Source organism: Eumetopias jubatus, unplaced genomic scaffold (assembly GCF_037043125.1).
Source record: "Eumetopias jubatus isolate StellerSeaLion01/CBP00866 unplaced genomic scaffold, mEumJub1_p1.0 scaffold_4, whole genome shotgun sequence".
In the NCBI taxonomy this organism is placed as follows: Eukaryota; Metazoa; Chordata; class Mammalia; order Carnivora; family Otariidae; genus Eumetopias; species Eumetopias jubatus.
Window position 1 is genome coordinate 10778222 of NW_028274810.1, and position 20666 is coordinate 10798887.

General features: G+C 38.1%; 1 protein-coding gene across 3 annotated transcripts in view; it reads left to right on the top strand.

Annotated features, from left to right (window-relative positions):
• Positions 1 to 20666, top strand: part of DENND2C (DENN domain containing 2C) — a 78968-nt gene that overhangs the window by 25177 nt on the left and 33125 nt on the right. For 2 of the 3 annotated variants that reach the window (XM_028102207.2, XM_028102209.2), the window contains exons 2-4: positions 18302 to 19319; positions 19855 to 19991; positions 20385 to 20497. In XM_028102207.2, the coding sequence (XP_027958008.1) occupies positions 18493 to 19319; positions 19855 to 19991; positions 20385 to 20497 (1077 nt within the window). In that variant the 5' untranslated portion in view covers positions 18302 to 18492. Of the gene's footprint in view, positions 1 to 17543; positions 17608 to 18301; positions 19320 to 19854; positions 19992 to 20384; positions 20498 to 20666 lie in introns of those variants that run through there. The other variant, XM_028102208.2, reaches the window with a different exon arrangement.

Genomic DNA, 20666 nt, shown 5'->3' on the forward strand with positions numbered 1-20666 from the left:
TTGCTTTAAAATATTTTGAGCAAATTCAATAAAATTTTATGCAAGATTTATTTCTGTCGGCATTATTAAAAATTTATCTAGAGGCAGGGCACCTGGGTGGCTAAGTCGGTTGAGCGTCCAATTCTTGGTTTTGGCTCAGGTCATGATCTCAGGGTCATGAGATTGGGCCCTGTGTCAGGCTTTTCCACACTCAGCAGGGAGTCTGCTTGAGATTCTCTCTCTCTCTAAAACAAATAGATAAATCTTTAAAAAATGTATCCAGATTATATATCCAGATAATAAAATATAATACTATATTAGTATTTTATTAAATATACCTACTAGAAAATTCCAAGACGCATATAATGTGAGCAGTTCAAATTCATACTCATCTTCCTGAGCAGATTTCATTACATCCAATATGTCTTTTTTTTTTTTAAGATTTTATTTATTTATTTGAAAGAGAGAGCCCACGAGTGGGGGAGTATGGTGGGGAGGGACAGAGGGAGAGGGAGAAGCAGACTCCCCACTGAGCAGGGAGCCTGACGTGGGGCTGGATCCCAGGACCCTGAGATCACAACCCGAGCCGAAGGCAGATGCTTAACCGACTGAGCCACCCAGGCGCCCCTGCATCCGATATTTCTGTAATACATGTCTGAGCATCCTCTGCTATAGCCAAGTAGGGGAGTTACATTTTGAGATTTAGGTTCACTTTAGGGCTTTCAAGACAACATTGCCAAGACATTTATTCGTCTCTGGTTATCAGTGTTACCGCTCTTCATTTTCACCCTTAAGTTTCCTCTTTTTCTAAGTACCCCCAGCAAGAACGTCTCCAGAACATTAAGATTCCTGAGGTCATGGAAAATGTATACAGAAGTATTTGTTGTAAGAGGAATTTAACATTGGGAAAGGATTACAGAATACTAACTGGTGTAATGGGAGCACTCAGAAGTGATTAACTCCGGGTCAAGGTCTAAGGAAGGTTTCAGAGAAAAACTTTGAATGGGTCTTGAAAATACAATGTATATTCAGGAAATAGTTAACAGCTATCATGTTTCTGTTAAGTAAGCTCCACACCCAGCGTGGAGCCCAGTGCAGCAGGACTTGAACTCGCTACCCTGAGATCAAGACCTGAGCTGAGATCAAGAGTCAGGCACTAAACTGACTGAGCCACCCAGGCGCCACAATAGCTATCATTTGTTGAGCAGTTACTGTATGCCAGGAATTGTCTTAAATGTTTTTTTTTACATCATTTCATATTTAATCCTTACAACAATCTTATAGAATGAATACCTGTGTCTTTTGTGGCAGAGAGTACCAAGACCCGTATCAGTTATACTTAACCTCTTTGTGCCTGTTTCTTCATCTGCAAAATGAGGCTAATGACAGTATTTTATACGTTATGGGTTGTTACAAGAATGAGATGAGTTAATATTGGTGAAGTGAGTAGAATTATGCCTGGTTCATAGTAAGTGCTCGGTAAATGTTATCTATAATATTATGATCATTCTATAGATAAGGAAGCAGGCTTAGAAGGGTTAAGTAATTTGACTGAGGTGACACAGCCAAGAACCAAGTCTGGTGGTATCTGAACTCTGTAACTCCAATATTCTAGCTCTTAACCACTGATAGATGCAAATTATTTGATGTTCTTGGAATGTAGCATATAAGCAAGGCAGATGGCAGGAAGCAAGCTAGAATCAGAGGGTGAAAGATCTTATATATCACGTTAAGGAGTATGGACTTTATCTTGTCTCTGGACACCATGAAATATTTACTTGTTTACTTTTATCATTTAAACCAAAAACTATTCAAGTAGCAAATTTATGACCATATTTTGTGTATGCACTATAAAAGCACACGTATGTGTACATATGACATTTTTAAAAAGCTTTAAAACTTCATGACTGGCTTATCCCAGCTTTTTTCCATTAATTTTTGTAGGCCATGTGTTTGTTTTGCCATTTTGTTAGCATTGACTAACACCACAAACAGTAGTGAGGGTCAAATGTTTAAGATATGTTTGTGGAGGAAAAAACTTAATACTGAGTAAATTATATCTACTAATGTAACTTATTTCTGCAAACTAGTGTGTGGGGGTATTATTCAATTTTTATAGAAGATCTTGGTTCAGTTCTTGGAAATCTGTTGTTCCTTGGGAGTATGTTTTGATAACCACTTTGGTAGATTATGGAGCACCGAAAACCACCAAAGGTTTTAACTGGTTTGTGATTTGATCATATCTAAGTTTTAGAAATATCACTTTGGCAACAGTACTGGAAGGGAGTTGATATTAGAGACAGGTAGGCCTTAGAGGAGGCTATATTATGGTAGTTCTAGGAGAAGAATGATAAGTACATAAGTTGAGGTTGTTGTAATAGGGATAGACATAAAGAGAGAGACATTCAGGAAGTTAGATTGGTGAGGATGTATACTGACACTTACATACATATAATATTTAAAGAAGTTGTGACAGTAACGTCATAACTATTCATGGGCACTTACCTTGTACAGGAGACTTTATATATTATTTCATTTGATCCTTCTAATAACTCTACTGATGTGTGTTATTCCCTTGTTGTGGAGTAAGGCTTGGATTGGTTAAGAGTATAAGGCCCACCACCAAGTAAGTTGCAGAAGATTTGAATCCAGGTGTCCGGCCCCAAAGCCTGCACTCTTTGTTTGTATCCTGTACCATGATGCCTCCCATATAAATGCTATGATCTCTACCTATGTTTTATAACATGCCTTTTTTAAAAAAAGATTTTATTTATTTGAGATAGAGGGAGTGAGAGAGAGCAAGAGAGAGAGCACGGGTAGGGGGAGGGGCAGAGGGAGAGGGAGAAACAAGCTCCCTGCTGATCAGGGAACCTGACATGAGGCTCCATCCCAGGACCTGGGATCATGACCTGAGCCAAAGGCAGACACTTAACCAACTGAGGCACCCCTAAACATGCCTTTTCTTTGGTTTGTTTCATTGACCGCTGAGTTAAAGGTGATCTATTCTCTTCACCTAGGAATAGCTTTCTTACATTCAGAGAATCTTCTTATCTCTTCCCTCACTCCAAAAAAAGAAATTTAAAAAATATTTTTATTAAAGAAGCCATATATAAAAGGAGCACATTTTCTCTCCAGAATCTTTCTTTGCATTCTTAGTAATCAGTAAGCAGCACATTGAATTATAGCACATAGGCCCAGAAACTGGCTTTAATAAAAACCAAAGGCTGTTTGTTATTAAAATATCTGGATGTATTTTATTCTTCTCTAACAGCAGTTGCCTATTGTGATATTTTGTGCTTTGTGTATTTTTCCAGGGACATACTTTGTTCTGTGTTGATATGTAAAAGCCTTATGTTTCTGAACTGTTTCAGTGCCTGAAATTCAGCTAGCAGTAGACAATTCTCTTCAGAGACTCATGTCCTAATATCCTTTCTCTAAACTCTTTGCCTTGCATTGAAGTGGACTCCAATGGCTATAGACAGACTTTCCAAATTTTTTGACCACACCTCACCATGATAATACATGTACAACCCATCACACATGCACACACACACACACACACACACACACACACACCCCTCTGAAACAAACATTCTGAAGTAATACTTACTCTTACCTTCATGCAGTGTATTCTGATTTATACTATTGTTCACTATTCTATTTCATTAAAAACATTTTAAGACTTCCTCTTCCAGTTAGGATGTAGAAGAACTTGAAAAACATTTGTTCCCATAGTGACAAGAAAATACTGGACAAAATAAAAATCACATATTTCTCTGAGGCTAGTGAATAGTTGTGGATGCAAGGAAATTTTGATGAACTGAATTCCAGAGTGAATTCCTTTCTAAGTGAACAAAGAGCCATAACAACTTTCATACCTGAAGACAAGCATATAGTCTGGATACAGGTGGCCCTGCATAGATGGTGAGGCTTCCCAGAGAAAAGGGAAAATCTGCCAAGTCTTAGTTCACAGTACGGACTGTTGGAATTGGAGTGTGGTGCTTGCTTCGGCAGCATACATACTAAAATTGGAATTGGAGTGCGGATTGGAATCTGGAAGAATCCCAAATGCAAAAACAAACTACTTGGCCCAATAATTATCTGCTGTTCCAGTTTTTACTAAGACAGCAGCATTGCAGGGGGTATGGGAGGCACAAAGAAGTTTTATAGTCCCACATATTTGTGCAATGATATCCTGCCAGGGTTGAATCCAGGGTTGAACCAAAAATAATTGAAACCGTAGCCATCTTTTTCCAGCTCAAATATTGACAATATTTAAAAGGTAGCAGCAGCTCAGGAGGTTAGAGGTTGGGCTAATCCCAGGTGAGTTCCCTGCAATAAAACCTGCTACCCAGCCTCAGCTCAACTTGACTCTAGGAGGAATCTGAATGATCAGCTCCTCAATCTAATTACCAGAGAGAGGAATGTTTATAATCTCGGAAATATATAAAGCAAAACAAACACAAAGTATATCTTTTCCTCTATTGTTCTTTTATAGGCAGTGCCAAGAATATGATTAAAAATTACAAGGCACTAGGGGGTGCCTGGCTGGCTCAGTGGGAAGAGCATGAGACTCTTGATCTCAGGGTTATGAGTTTGACTCCACAGTGGGGGTAGAGATTACTTAAATACATACATAAATTAAAATTACAAGGCACTAGAAGAAATAGAAAATGTGAACCATAATGAAGAGAAAAAAAGAGTCAATAAAAGGAAACCTAAAGATGACACAATTGTTGGCATTAGCCAACAAGGACTTTAAGATGATTATGAATATATTAAATAATATACAGGAAAAAATATATAATGGGTGAAGAGATGGAATATTTCAGAAGAGGAATGGAAATGTTAGAAGAACCAGATGGAAAATTTGTACTGAAAAGTACAATATCTGAAATAAGAATTATTAGATGGACTTAAAATCAGATTGGACTTTGCTCTGTAGAATGTTTAGTGAACTTGAAAACAGGTCAAAAAAATAAATGAAAAGAGCACAAGTAACCTATGGAATAATATTAAATCATCTAACATATGTGTAATTAGAGTCTCAAAAGGAGAAGAGAAAGAATGGGGCTTGAACTCATAACCCTGAGATCAAGAGTTGGATGCTCTACCGACTGAGCTGGCCAGGTGCCCCGGGATATAACTTCATACAATAAAATGCACCCATTTTAAGTGTATGGTCAGTTAGTTTTGATAAATGTATACACCTTTGTAACTACCATCCCAATCAAGATTAGAATATTTTCATCACCCCAAAAAGTTCCCTTATACTCTTTTTTTTTCAAATTTTTAATTAATTAATTAGTTAATTTGATAGAGACACAGCGAGAGAGGGAACACAAGCAGGGGGAGTGGGAGAGGGAGAAGGAGGCTTCCCACGGAGCAGGGAGCCTGATGCGGGGCTCCATCCCAGGACCCTGGGACCATGAGCTGAACCGAAGGCAGACTCTTAACAACTGAGCCACCCAGGCACCCCTACTCTTTTGTTTTTAGTTCTCACCCTCCTGGCCCTAGACAGGGCTTTCTATAATGCTTTCTTTCATTATAGATTAATTTTGGCTGTTCTTGAATTTCATATAAATGGAATCATACTGTATGTACTTCTTTGTTTCTCCATGTTTTGGGGAGATGTCCATGTTGTTGTGCATGTTGTTGGTTTTGTTCCTTTTTATTGCTGAGGAATATCCTATTGTATGAATATATTACATTTTGTTTATGTATTCACTTGTCGATTGCCTTTTGGTTGTTTCTAGTTTGGGCTCTTCTGAATAAAGAGGCTGTGAATATATTCATGTAGAAGTATGTGTGTAAACATAACATTTTTCCTTCACATGAAATACTTACAAGTGAAATTGCTACTTCATATGGCAATCATATGTTTAATTTTATAGGAAACTGCCAAACTGTTTTCCAAAGTGGTTGTACCATATTACAGCAGTAGTGTTTGAAAGTTCCAGGTACTCCTATACTTAGTATTATTCTTTTACATTTTAACCATTCTAGTGGGTCTGTAGTGGTATCTTGGGTTTTAATTTGCATGTCTTTAATGACTAATGATAGTATACCTCTTTTCAGGTGCTTTATTGTACTTACTGGCTACTCATAAAATCTTTTGTAAAATGTCTATTCACATCTGATGCATATTTTCATGCTGTTGTTAGCCTTATCATTCATTTGTAATAGTTCCTTATATGTTATGGATTTAAGTGCTTGTTAGATATATGTATTTTGAATATTCTCTCCATCTGTGGCTTGCTGTTTCATTTTTAAAACATCTTTAGAAGAGCACAAGATCTCAATTTTGATGAAGTCCAGTTTATCGATTTCTTGCCTCTAGGGGTTAGTGTTTTTTGTGTCCTAAGAAATCTTTTCCTTCCCTAAAGATTTTTTTGTCTATTTTTTTCTTCTAGGAGGTTTATAGTTTTATCTGTTAGGTTTAGGCTTATGATATATTTCAAGTTAACTTTTGTAAATGGTGTGGGTAAAAAGTCAAGGTTACTTTTTTTCCCTGTAGATATCCATTTGTTCCAAAGCCATCTATTGAAAAGATTATTTTTTTCCCCCAGCTTTGTGGAAATCAATTGCCTATATAAGTGTGGGTCTATTTCTAGACTCTGTACTGTTCTATTGATCCATTTGTTTCTGCTTTCATTAATCCATATTGTCTTGATTACTGTAGCTTTACAGTGTCTTGAAATCAATAGTATATGTTCTTCAGCTTTCTTATTTTTGAAAACGTTTTAGGCTATTTGAGGCCCTTTGCATTTCCATATAAATTTGAGAATCAGCTTGTCAATTTCTGGAACAAAGCCTGCTGTGATTTTGATTAGGTCTGTGTTGAATCTAGAGATCAATTTTGAGAGAATTTGATGTCTTAACAAAATTGAATCTTCTAATTTATTAATGTGATGGATCTCTTTATTTAGTAGTTCTTTAATTTTTTTTCTTAGCAATATCTTGTATTTTCAGTGTACAAGTTTTGTATACCTAAGTATTTCATGATTTTTATGCAACTTTTTATGTTATTTTACATTTCATTTTCCAATTGTTTATTCCCCATATGTATAAGTACAAATTATCTCTTATATATTGACCATGTATCCTGAGACCTTGCTAAATTCCCTGATGAATTTTAGTACCTTGTTATTGTAGATTTCTTAGGACTTTCTACATATACAATCATGTTGTTTTACTTTCCTTTCTTTTTCATGCCATAAGTTTATTTACAAACATATTGAGTATGTTGAACTCAAGAGTTTGATTCATTTTTTCAAAGAGATTGCACCTCTTAAATGTTCCTTTTCACATCTGTTTAATGAATTAAAGCATCCTTATTTCTTAAGCAGCTGGTGTCTTACTATAAAAAAAAATGTGCAGCAAATCCAGATCCAAAGTACACAGTTGTCATAATTAGTAACTGGCACTTATTTTCCACTGAAAATGACAAATTCTTCCCTAGGCCCTCCTCCCAGTGGCTCCTATAGACCACATAGGTTGTGAACCTCTGGATGCTCTGTCCCAACGTAGCGCTGTTGGAAGTTCTGCAAAAGGCGCAGGGACCCAAGATGTTAGAAGTGGCAGCAGCACACCAAGTCCTCCTCTTCACAACCTTGTTCCCCAGCGTGTCAGAGCTGAAAGGGCACTTTTCCAATCTAAATAAAATAAAATGTTGAATAAAAGCAGTGAAAGAAGACATCCTTGCCTTTTTCCCAATCTTAAGGGAAAGGTGTTAAATCTTTTACCACTTAGTATGATATTGCAGTAGTTTTTTCATAGTTGCCATGTATCAGATTGTGGAAATTCCATTTCTTATTTGATAGAGGGGTTTTTTTCCCAATTATGAATAAGTGTGAAATTTTTTTCAAATGCTTCTTTGCATCTACTAAGATAATTACAAGAAGGCTTTTTTTCTTTATCTCATAAATAAAATGATTTTTAAATTTAAAGCAACTTTGCATTCTCTTATAAACTCTACTTAGGGGCACCTGGGTGACTCAGATGTTTGGGCGTCTGCCTTCGGCTCAGGTCATGATCCCAGGGTCCTGGGATCGAGTCCCACATCGGTCTCCCTGCTGTGCGGGGAGTCTGCTTCTCCCTCTCCCTCTGCTGCTCCCCCTGCTTGTGCTCTTTCACTCTCTTTCTCAAATAAATAAAATCTTAAAAAAATAAATAAACTCTACTTAGTCATAACTTAGTATCTTTTATATGTATATGTGAATTTTATTTGCTAATGTTTTTAAAGGACTTTCACATTTATGTTCATGAGTTCTATTCTTTGTTCTATTTCTTGTAGTGTCTTTGGTTTTCCAACAGGGTAATGTTGGTCTTATAAAATGAGTTAGAAAATGTTTCCTCTTCTATTTTCTGTAAGAGTTTGTGTAAGATTAATATTATTTTTTTGGATGTTTAATAAAATTAACGAGTGAAGCTACGTGGACCTGGAGTTTTTTTTAATGCAAAGGCTTTTAATTAAAATTTTAATTTTAGGGGTGCCTGGGTGGCTCAGTCATGTCATTAAGCGTCTGCCTTCCGCTCAGGTCATGATCCCAGGGTCCTGGGATCGAGTCTTGCATCAGGCTCCCTGCTCAGCGGGGGAGCCTGCTTCTCCCTCTGCCTGATGCTCCCCCTGCTTGTGCTCTCTCTCTGTCAAATGAATAAATAAAATCTTTAAAAAATAAATAAAATAAAATAAAATTTTAACTTTAATTTTAAAAATAAATATGTAGATACTCAGAGTTCTTATATCTTTTTGTGTCTGTTTTGGCAATTTGTATCTTTCAAGGAATTTGTCCATGTCATTTAACTTGTCAAATTTACTACAATAAATTTATTCATATCATCCTTTATATCCTTTAATGTAAGATCTGTGGTGATCACCCCTTTTTCATTCCTCATACTGCTAATTTATGCTTTTTCTTTTTTTATTTGTTCCGTCCACCTAGATGTCTATTAATTCATTGGTGTTTCAAATAACTTTTTATGTTTCATTGATTTCTCCGTTGTTCAGTGGTTGCTATTTCATGAATATTTACATCTTATTATTTTCTTCTACTTGCTTTGTTTATTTTTTATCCTTCTTAAAAAACCTTAGGGCGCCTGGGTGGCTCAGTTGGTTGAGCAACTGCCTTCGGCTCAGGTCATGATCCTGGAGTCCCAAGATAGAGTCCCGCATTGGGCTCCCTGCTCAGCATGGAGTCTGCTTCTCCCTCTGACCCTCCCCCCTCTCATGTGCTCTCTCTCTCTCACTCCGTCTCTCAAATAAATAAAATCTTTAAAAAAAAAAAAGAAACAACCTTAAATCATTGGGGTTTTTTTCAGCTATTAAGTGGAATAGTGACATTCGATTTCACTATAGGATTTAAAAGGATGTAATATTGAAAAGGATGGGGTGCCTGGGTGGCTCAGTCGGTTAAGCATCTGCCTTCGGCTCGGGTCATGGTCCCGGGGTCCTGGGATCGAGCCCCACGTCGGGCTCCCTCCTGGGCGGGGAGCCTGCTTCTCTCTCTCCCTCTGCCGCTCTGCCTACTTGTGCTCTCTCTCTCTGTCAAATAAATGAATGAAATCTTTAAAAAAAAAAAAAAGGATGGTACGTTTTGTGCAGGACTGGCAGTAAGGTAATTTAAACATGTCAATCTAGAGCATTATACTGGGGAATAATTTAAAATAATAACTTGAAACTTAATGGGATAAAATGTGGGGGTTTTTTTAGGATTTTATTTCTTCATTTGAGACACAGAGATACAGAGAGAGAGAGAGCACATGAGTAGGGAGAGAGGCAGAGGGAGAGGGAGAAGCAGGCTCCCTGCTGAGCCAGGAGCCCGATGTGGGGCTCGATCCCAGGACCCTGGGATCATGACCTGAGCCGAAGGCATACACTTAACCATCTGAGCCACCCAGGTGCCCCAATAAAACGTGTTTTGATTTAAAACACCAAGATAGAGTGTTTCTAAACTTTTTTCTTTTATAACGTAAGCATTTATTTCCAAATATTTTGGCATTTTCCAGATATCTTTTGATTATTTATTTTTAATTAAGTTCCATTGTGAGAGAATCATTCTCAGGCTGACTTCAATCATTTAAAATTCAGTAAGTTTTATTTTATGGCCCAACATATGGTTTACTGGTAAATATCGTATGTATACTTGAATATATATTCTATTGTTGTTGGGTGTAGTGTTCTAAAATGTCACTTAGGTCAAGTTAATTAATGGCGGTTTTCAAGTCTTTTATATATTTCCTGATTTTCTGTCAATATGGCTATTACTCATGAAGAGCCATGAAATCCTCAGTAAAATTACAGATTTGTCCATTAGTCCTTTTGGTTCTGACGTTTTTTGCTTCTTACATTTTGAAACTCTGTTATTAGGTACATGAACATTTAGGATTGTTCAATCTTCTTGATGAATTGACTACATTTTTGCTTGAAATGTCTTTTCTCTTTATCTCTGCTAATATTTCTTGGCTAGAAGTCTGCTTTGTCTGATATCAATACAGTCAATCCAGGGTTCTTATGATAATGTTTACTTTAGTGTTTGAACCTCTTTATTTTAACAGATAGGTCTCTTTAAATTCAAAGTGCAGGGGCACCTGGGTGGCTCAGTCGTTAAGCGGCTGCCTTCAGCTCAGGTCATAGCCCCGCATCAGGCTCCCTGCTCAGCGGGGAGCCTGCTTCTCCCTCTCGCACTCCCCCTGACTGTGTTCCCCCTCTCGCTGTGTCTCTGTCAAATGAATAAATAAAATCTTTAAAAAATAAATAAATAAATTCAAAGTGCAGTTTAAAGAAGTGCAGAGTTAGGTCTTGCTTTTTTTTAAATCAAGTATGATCATCTTTGCCTTTTATTTAGAGTTTAGCTCATTTACATTTAACGTAATTATTCGTATGGTCAGATTTAAATGTACAGTCTTGCTATTCATTTTCTGTTTCTGTTTGGTTTTTTGGTGGTGGTAGTTGTTCTTGTGATTCTTCCTTCTCTCTCCCAACCCCAGCTTTTTCTGCACTGAGTGTTTTTTAGAATTCCATTCTTTTAGTGATTTCTTTAGCATTCACAATGTACAACTTTAATCTTTCCCCTTCAAATAATGTACTACGTGGGGCTCCTGGCTGCCTCAGTTAGAGGAGCATGCGATCTTGATCTTGGGGTTGTGAGTTTGAGCCCCATGTTGGGTGCAGAGATAACTTAAAAATAAAATCTTAAAAGAAAACAAATAATGTACAATTTATATATAAAGTAAGAAATTTAGGGTACTGTATTTCCATTTTTCTTTCCCTCCTTTGTGCTCTTCTTACATTTTACTCCCCCATTGCTATAAATTCCACAATGTAGGGTATACAGGGCCAGCTTTATGGTCAGACGATCAGTGTAGCTGTATGGGGTCCTGCATTCAAAAGGGCCCTGTGGGGTTTTATGCTCTGTGGTAGCCATCTTGAAATTCTGATAGCTTAATCTTTGAATTTGTGGGGTTTTTAAGATTTTATTTTTATAAAAGATTTTATTTATTTATTTGAGGAGAGGGAAAGAGAGTATGGGAGCATGAACAGGGGAGGGGCAGAGGGAGAGAGAGAAACAGACTCCCCTTTCAGCAGGGAGCCCAATGATGCAGGGCTTGATCACAGGATTCTGAGATCATGACCCGAGCTGAAGGCAGATGCCTAACTAACAGCCATAAAATCTGAGCTAAAGATTTTATTTTTTATTTTTAAGTAATCTCTACACTCACTGTGGGACTTGAACCCACAACCCCAAGATCAAGAGTTGCATGCTATACCAACTGAACCAGCCAGCCGCCCTTGAATTTGTGTTTTGTATGTGAAGTCTGATGGGACAATACAGTGTGTACCAGGGGTTGGAGCCTCAATTCACTTGAGACCCTGCCTCCTGCCACCTCCTGAGGATGGGTTCTCAGCTGCCCAATCTCCAGCTAGCCCTGCATGGCCCTTCTCTACCTATAGACCACTGTCTCTCTGCTCTCAGCAAAAGCCTGGTGTGAGAGGGTTGAGATTGGACATGTATGTTCATGGTGTCTTGAAACAGGGCATGACAATGGCTGTCCCACTCCACACTGGCAGCACCATGCTATATCTGGCGAGCAGCCAAGTGGAGGCCTTGGTTTTACAGAGGCAAGCCTATCACCCACCGTGATTCAGATTATCAAGTGTATTCTGGGCAGAGGTTAATAGATCCTTGGGGGTTACCTGTCTGGCATGAGTTGGGGAGGCATGCCTATGGGATGTGGAGATACCTGGCTGTACTTCCCTAGACCCTGCCTCAGCCAGAGCATGACATGTTGGTTTGGTGGCTGGCAGGAGGGGATTCTAGCAGCCATTAGGCCCAAGCAAGCATGTGCATGCCCCTCATCACAGTGCTGGGCTCCCAGGTCCCTGCTAGAATCTGTGCTCATTCCACAAGTATCCCTAGACCTGACAGCATTCTCTTGGCTGGTTCCAGGCCTGAGGGAACCCTCTCTTTCTCCTTCTAACCTTCTGAATCTGGCTGTGTATCTCTTTCAGCCAGCTTGAAGCACCCTTCAAGACAAGCCAAAAATAGGAATTGTTTATTTCCACTGATTCTGCATATAAGGTAAATGCTTTGATATGTGCGTTTAAAATGGCATTGCATACATATAGATGAATGGTACATTCATGCTAATAATTTAAATTTTTAATTTTTTTTACTTAAAACATTAGATAGTAAAATAAAGAACACTACGACAAATTCAAAGAGATTACAGAAAAAATGAAAAAAAGCTTGCTATCTTCCTTTAAAGCACTTTTCCTGCACATTTTCACTTTGCACTGGGAGCCATAAATTATGTCACTGGCCTTGCATGCAGGTCTGCTGCTGACAAATTCTCACAGCTTTTTTCAACTGAAAATGTGTTTATTTCAACCCTTATTTTGAAGGCTGTGTCTAGAATTCTCGATTCACAGTCTTGTCCACCTCCCCCGCCAGCACTTCAAATATTTTCCATTGTTTCCTGCTTACCTTCTTTTCTCTGTACATGATATGAGTTTTGTTGTTGTTCTTGTTGTTCTGGCCATTTATGAATTTTCTCTTTATCACTGATTCTCAGCAGCTTGATTATGGTTTGCCTTGATAAGGCTTTCATTGTGTTTATCCTGTTTGAGATTTATTGAGCTTCCTAGATCTACAGGTTTAGAGTTTTCATCAGATTTAGAAAAATTTCAGCCATTATTTTTTGAAATATTTGTTCTCTGTCTTCCTACCCCCTTCACTTCCAGGATTGTATGTAAGGTAAACTGCTTGATACTGTTTTAGGGAGAATCTGGTTTTTGTTTTTGTTTTAGCTTTAGCTTTTTTCTCCCTGTGCTTCAGTTTTGTTTTTGACAGTTCCTGTTGCTCCTTATTTTACTTCATTGACCATTTCTTCGGCAGTAAGAAGTTGAATTTGCTGTTCATCCCATCAGTGACTTTATTTCAGACAGGGCATTTGTAGGTTCCAGAGATTCTGTTTGCTTTCATGTTTATATCTTCATTTCTCTACTGATTATGTTTGTGTTTTCCTTTAAGCTTATGAATGTATTTAAAATATCCAACCTGAGGTCTTTGTCTGCCAACTCTATCATATCTATCATTTTTGGTTCTATTTCTGTTCCTACTGACTGATTTTTCTCACTTTTAGGCTTCTTTACATATTTTGTAATTTTGAGTGGATGTTGCACATTGTGAACGTTACATTGCTGAGTGTCTAGGTTTTGTTGTCTTCATGTAAAAATTACTGAGTTTTATTTTGGTGAGTACTTCAGTTCCTTACAAATCAACATGATCCTTTTCAGGCTTTTTTTAAAAAATAAAAATTTTTATTTGAGAGAGAGAGAGCTAGCGAGCACGAGCGGGGGAGGGGGAGGGCGTGGCAGAGGGAGAGGGAGAAACAGACTCCCCGCTGAGCAGAGAGCCTGAGATGGGGCTCAATCTCAGGACCCTAAGGTCATGACCTGAGCCAAGGGCAGATGCCTAACTGACTGAGCCACCTGCTTTTAAGGCTTTTTTAAAGCTTTAGGGTAGCTCGAAAGTAGTCTTTCTTCTAGGGCTAGTTTAGTCCTACTGACAAGCCATGACCTCCTAACGTCTCTACTGAATTGCCTGGGTGTTCGACAAGTCTGCTTCTATATGGATCACTGGAAATTGAACATTTCCCAGCCCTTTGTGAACTCTGGGTACTAGTCAGCTTACAGGTCCCCTGTAGTTGTTCTTTCCCCGGTAATTTGTTTCCAGCCTTGTGCAGTGCTACCCTGTGCGTTAGCAGCTTAGTATTCAAACCAAGACTCAAGAGGATCCTATGTAGATTTCTGGAGCTTTTTCTGTGTTGCTCCCTCCTATCTGATACGGGGCCCTGAAAATTCCATCTTTCCTCGTCCCTTCAAACTCTGACCCCTTTATCTGTACCTCAGCAAGGTTATCATGTTCTGTGCTGTTTTCTGGAAAGAGCCTCCAGCGTGAAAACTGGGCTAACATAGTGCCTACCTCATTTGTTTTTCTTCATTCAGAGATTACAGTCCTATGTTTGTTATCCAATATCAAAAGCATTTATTTTATTTAATATATAAGTTCGGTTTTATAGTTATGTTAGGAAGGCAAGTCTAGCTCAGTGACTCTATCGTGGCCAGTGGTGAGAGTCTTCCTTGTCCCTTTCATCAATTTTCTTTCTAATTGAGGTAAAATTCACATAAAAAATATTAATCGTTTAAAAGCATACCTTTGGGGCGCCTGGGTGGCTCAGTTGGTTGAGTGTCAGACTTGGTTTCAGCTCAGGTCTTGATCTCAAGGGTTGTGAGATTGAGCCCCCTCCCCCCAACCACCAACCCCACACTCCCTAACCCTCCTCACCTCACCACCTGTTGGGCTTCGCGCTCAGCGGGGAATCTGCCTGAAGAGTCTCTCCTTCTGCCCCTACCCCTCATTCTCACACATACGTCCTCTCCCTCTCTCTAAAATCAGTCAATCATTAAAAGCATACCCTTTCATCAGTTTTTAAATCAACTTTTAGAATGTTCCAAATCCCTCCTATTTTGTCAGGTATTTATGTTTGATCAAATAAAGTATTTTAAAGGCTTTGGAGTGAGAAGCTTTCCCATGTAAGGCTTGAGTTACTAAAACAGAGCATCATTATTCTCTTTTCCAGAGAATTTCACTTACTCAAATGGACTCAAATTGTTTTCTTTTAATATGCTAAAAACACAGAATCCTGTATGTGTTAAGTTATAGTATACATTACATTTTAAGCTGATAAACTACAGTTGATGTGTTTCTTGGATGAAAGTAAATACTCAGAAAAAAACAGAAAATAAAAACAAGGGAACCTGATGAAGGATCACCTCTTTGGGAACAAAGAACAGGAAAAAAAAAAAAAAAGCTTGATTAGTACCCTTTATTCCAAGCATGCTGTTTTATTATACTTATAAAATCATGCTTGATTTTTCATATTTGTATGTCTTTTGTTCTGTTGCTGTTTGTTCTGTTGAGATGTCCATTGTGGTTAGTGAGTGCTCGCCCTCCTCTTTAAGTTGTGAGTCCTGCCTGCCTTAGTCATCTTTAAAGGGAGGGAAGTCTGACTCATTTTGTGGTATTAAGAGAAAAAAGAATTCTAAAAACTGTTGAAGTTGTCACGTTTTCTCAGTCTGTGTTTTTGTTAGGACTGTTGTAGCAAACTTAAGGAAGCAATCTCTAGGGACAAATGTGTGAGTTGGCTTTAGGGAGTTTTCCAAAAGATGAAGCTGTGGAGAGATCTAGGACTTGAAAAGCTGGGCCAGCACTTAGGGCTTAGAATGTTCCTGGTAGTGGTGGTCAACGCAAGAAACTCGGGAGGTGGCGAGTGGGACATACAGGATCTCACAGACAATGAGGGCCATGGGGAGCAGGTCCTGAGGAGGAAGGTGGCTCAGAATTTAATTAGGTTCAAGTCAGACATGAGATGCCTCCTGCTTTGGTGAGTGATTCTTATTTTTTGGAGGGGACAAAATCAGAACTCGTATATAAGAATAGGCAAGCCACATTATGAAGAGTTTAATCTGTCAAAAATTGGAACTGTGAAATCGGATATAAAGATAAATTCTCTGTACTGTCTAGGTAGACATCTGTCTAGTCAGAAGGCGTTAAAACTTTTTTGTTTCTGAAATCGTTTGTCCATTTTTTTGAAAGCTGTGGCGTATTAATACGTACATTTAGGAGCAAGTAGCATTTCTGTTTATAATGCCCGCTTCTGTTAGGAGTGTCTTACGTGCCACGGAAACACCATTAATACACATCATTCATATTTGTGTGTCAAGTCCATAAATTTAGCATCTGTTGCTAGTAATTTTCAAGTTAAATTTCTTTAGCCCTGAAAAAAAAGCCTTTAGCCTCAGCAAATTCCATCTTTCTTCCCACTTGGACCCATTCATAGCTTACATTCATTCATACATTACATACATTCGCATAGTAACAAAGGAAAAGTAAAGAAAGCATTAACAAAGACTGCTGAAAACCTCTACGAGGCTCCTAGGAGAGAGAAAAATACAGTTGACCCTTGAACGACACAGGTTTGAATTGTGCGGGTCCACGTCTAGGTGGATATTTTGCGATAAGTACAGTACAGCACTGTAAATATATTTTCTCTTCCTTAGGATTTTTCTTAATATTTTCTCTGGTTTATTGTAAGAATACAGTATATTAAAAAAAAAGAATACGGCATATAACACATAGGTGTTAATCAGCCATTAATGTTATCAGTAAGGCTTCTTCCTGCCATCTGTAGGCTGTTGGTAACTAAATTTTGGAGGAATCAAAAGTTATAGGCAGGTTTTCAACTGTGCGGGAGGTCAGCACCCTTCACCCCAACCTTGTTCAAGGGCCAGCTATACTCCCATCTTGTCTATAGTGAGGAAAACGTGAGTCTCAAGGACACCCTAAAATCCTTAGGAATCCTCTATTAGAAGCGGCAAAAGGATTTTCAGTTTAATAATGAGCGGCCGCTGACTGGCCCTTCACATTGTATGCATTAGTCTTTCATGGAGAGTTCTAGGCCTGGGTGCCAGGCAGTGCGGGCGGGTCCCTCAAAGCAAGGAAGCTGTGGTGGTGGTGGCAGCAACCAAAAAAAAAAAAAAAAAAAAATCTGCAACAACAGCTTTAGTATTTTGGGGCTTTGGGTTTTTTGTTGTTTTTTTTTTTTTTCCACCCACATTAAATTTCTTAAGGTTATTTAGAATGATTTTTTTTTCATTAGATCCTCATCCAAGTTTATTTGCAGGCAAAGCTGATTTTCCTACAAACTTGTGGGAATGGTTGAAAGGAAAGTTGATGGAATCCCTGATTAACAATTGTCCTGCCTAGAATACATTTTGTGTGTGAATTGTGTATCAGTTTTGGTCAGCTGCCCTGACAGAGCCGGGCCAAGATATTTTCCTGCCTGTTAATCAAGGCCCCACAGACAAAGCTCAAGGAAGGATGACCCCTGCCTCAGGAAGTTTTGAATCAGTTGTTATTTATAACCAGTATACAGGAGAACTTGAGATCGGGTCTTTACTCAGTTGATAAGAAAAGTTCTATGCCAGTTTTTACATTTGAGGAAACATTTATGGGCCTCAATGAGTGAAGCCTGTATGTGAAAGGAAGGACTGTGACAAAGCCTGTAAGTATTTTTGCCGATTTGGGTCAAGGGGGTGGTGGCAGTGATGTGCAAAGTTCAGTCGGTGACGAAATAGGTTATGATATTTTAAAGCACCTGATAGTTAATGGCACATTGGCTTGTCATTAGCACCGTGCATATGGAATCCTGTGCTGCTAATAGTAAAGTTGAAATCAGGGTATGTTGAAATAAGGGCTAGTATTATCTCCCAACATAGGCGAGAAGGAGGAAATTAGGTGTTGATATGTTTCCAGACTAACTGGCGCTTTCTCTGGATGTATACATAAACTTTTTAGTTAGTTGAGATGTATTTCTGTAAGTGTATGCTTTTTATAATACTCTGTTGGTCCTTGTTTCATTAAGAGAAGGTTTCATAAGGAATTGATTTTACAAAATAACATTGTGTACTACTATGTGTAATCTCTTATAAAACCTCAGTCTACCTAACTTTAGGAAATTAAATACAGCAGAACATTAAAGCTGACAATTTGAGAAATATCACAAGTAATATTTCCTCTGTGTTCTATCACCATCTTAGGAGCGCGTTAATGGAGTTGAATTACTTAGTGGGTGACAGGTACATTTTTACATATGTAATGTAAATGAGTTATTTAGGGATACATAGGCAGTGTTTTGGTGGACTTTAAATTAGGAAATTATAAAACTGTGTTAACATATGGTTGTCTCTTTTTAATAGGAATATTCAAGATAAAGTTGCAGCCATTTTCCACGAGGATCAATGATCAAAATTTTTCTTTTTAAAAAGAGATTTCCAAGTTAAAGATGAAAGGAAAATGCTGGAATTGTTGGGATTCTAACTGACAGGATAAAGAATACAGTATTTCACAGTTACTTAAAATGAAGCCTCAGTAACATTCAGACTTTGACATGCACCCAACTGGGAACATGGATGCCGGTTTTTCTCGTTCTGCTGTTCAGACACTGTCAAGAAGCCACTGCAGAAACATCAAACAAAAAATTTCTCAGTGGGAAGGAAGAACTAATGGTATACCTAATCCAGAGAAGTGGCATCCAAGGGACTTTGGAGTGAGATATAATAACTGTCATCAAGAGAGTCTTCTTAAGAAAAATCCCGTCGATGAGGGAAAGAGCAAAAAGTTGGATATAACCAACTCTCGCAATGTTGGTCTAAATATTAATGAAGATGCGAAAAGCCATGATCAAACCAAGGATGAAAGTGGGAAACGTGGATGTGATGATACACACCTCTTTAGAAATGAATCAGAATCCAATTGGGTATGTTCTCGGGTCAAACAGATCGAAAGCTGGAAAGAAGTTGTTTTGGACCCAGAGACTTCCTTACCTCCAGGAAATTTCTATACCTCACAGATCCTGTGGAAGAAAATAGAAGCACTCCCCCCAGATAAAGTCTTAAATTTGGCTTTAGAACATTGTGACTCTTCAGAAAAAGAACTGAATTTCAGAGTTCTCGATAGTTCATATGGGATAACCAAGAGCTTAGAAAATATTTACTCTGAACCTGAGGGACAAGAATGTGGACCTTCTATAAATCCTTTGCCCAAACCTCGCAGGACATTCAGATATTTATCTGAATCCGGTGTTATGCCATGTAAAGAAAGAAACTGTGACAGAAAATACTGTGAAAATAATTCTTGCGCAGAGTCTTGTTTGGCCTCTTCTCAGGAACCTGAACCAAAGAAATATGGCAGAAAAATCAGAGGGAGATCTAAAAGGTGTGTTTTTATCTGCTCCGTAATAATTTCTAAGTATTGTCCTTCCAGAACTACTGAGCTTCTTTTTTCTTTTCAAAACCATTTTCATTTCCCTGCATGGGGTACAGGCCTAGTTTGATTTTACAGATGTTGATTAACCCAAGGGAAAAGTACCTACAAAAGGATATAATATCTAAGACAATTTGCGGACATAAGAACATCAGAAAAACTTGCATTTTATATCTGTAAGAATACGTAGAGAAGTACATTCTTCTGCTTCGTTTAGGACATGCTGGTCTTGGCTTCACTTTCCTTGAGAGAGTGAATTTAATGAAGTTATGCAGTAAGGAACATGAATGTAATTGGCCAAAAGCCTCCAATTTTCTCATGGTGTATATAAGGTACCAGCCTAGTTTATTATTCTTAGGTATCTGATAAAACACCTTTGTAATTTTGCATACAAGTCCTTTGCTAATTGATTTCTCTCTATCATACCAACTTAAAGAAGACTAGAGTTTTAAAACATATAACTTTAAAACCTATCTCCTTTCTTAAGGAAATCCTTTGAATTTGAGGATATTCAGCACTTTCGAAATCAGAGCTCACAGAAGATTCATGAAGAACTTGGAAGAAATTCTGGCTCAGCACTTTATTACACACAGTCGGAGGACAATATCTACGAGGATATCATATGTATGTGTCCACAAACTTTGCAATTAAATTTAATGAGTATGTATTTGGTGGGGCCCTTAACTGTAGGATGGTATTTTCTTTTATGCTCAAGTGTATCTTGCTGTAGCTATTTCTTTTAAATATGGAAACTTTTGTCATATAAATTCTTTTATTCTTGAATGGTTTTTATAGCCAGTTTAGTGGACTGCTCAGTTCAGAAGTCAATGTTTATAGTGTAGTATTTTGAGAATTCTTTTAACTTGGTTGGACACCAGAGTGGTTTTCAAGCTTAAAGGGCCAAGCAATAAAGGTTAAGAAGCTGAACATAGTGATTTGTTTCTTTTCCTGGCTGTAGTCCCTTTGTTTCCATTTAACTGTGTTTCTCTAAACTTTGTTTTCCCATTATTTTTCAAGATCCCGCCAAAGAGAATCCATATGAAGATATTCCGGTGCAGCCTTTGCCCATGTGGAGATCCCCTTCGGCATGGAAGCTACCACCCCCGAAAAGTGCTTTCAAAGCACCAAAGGTATAACCAAAGAATCAGTATAAGAAAACATTATATATAATTAACATAAGAAAACGTAAGAATCTTGTTTATGATCCCCTCAAAAAGGTTAAAATGGTTTAACTAGGGCCAAGATTAAGAGGCACCGAAATATGGGTTTTGTTGGTAGTGGTGGTTTTTGTGTTCTTTG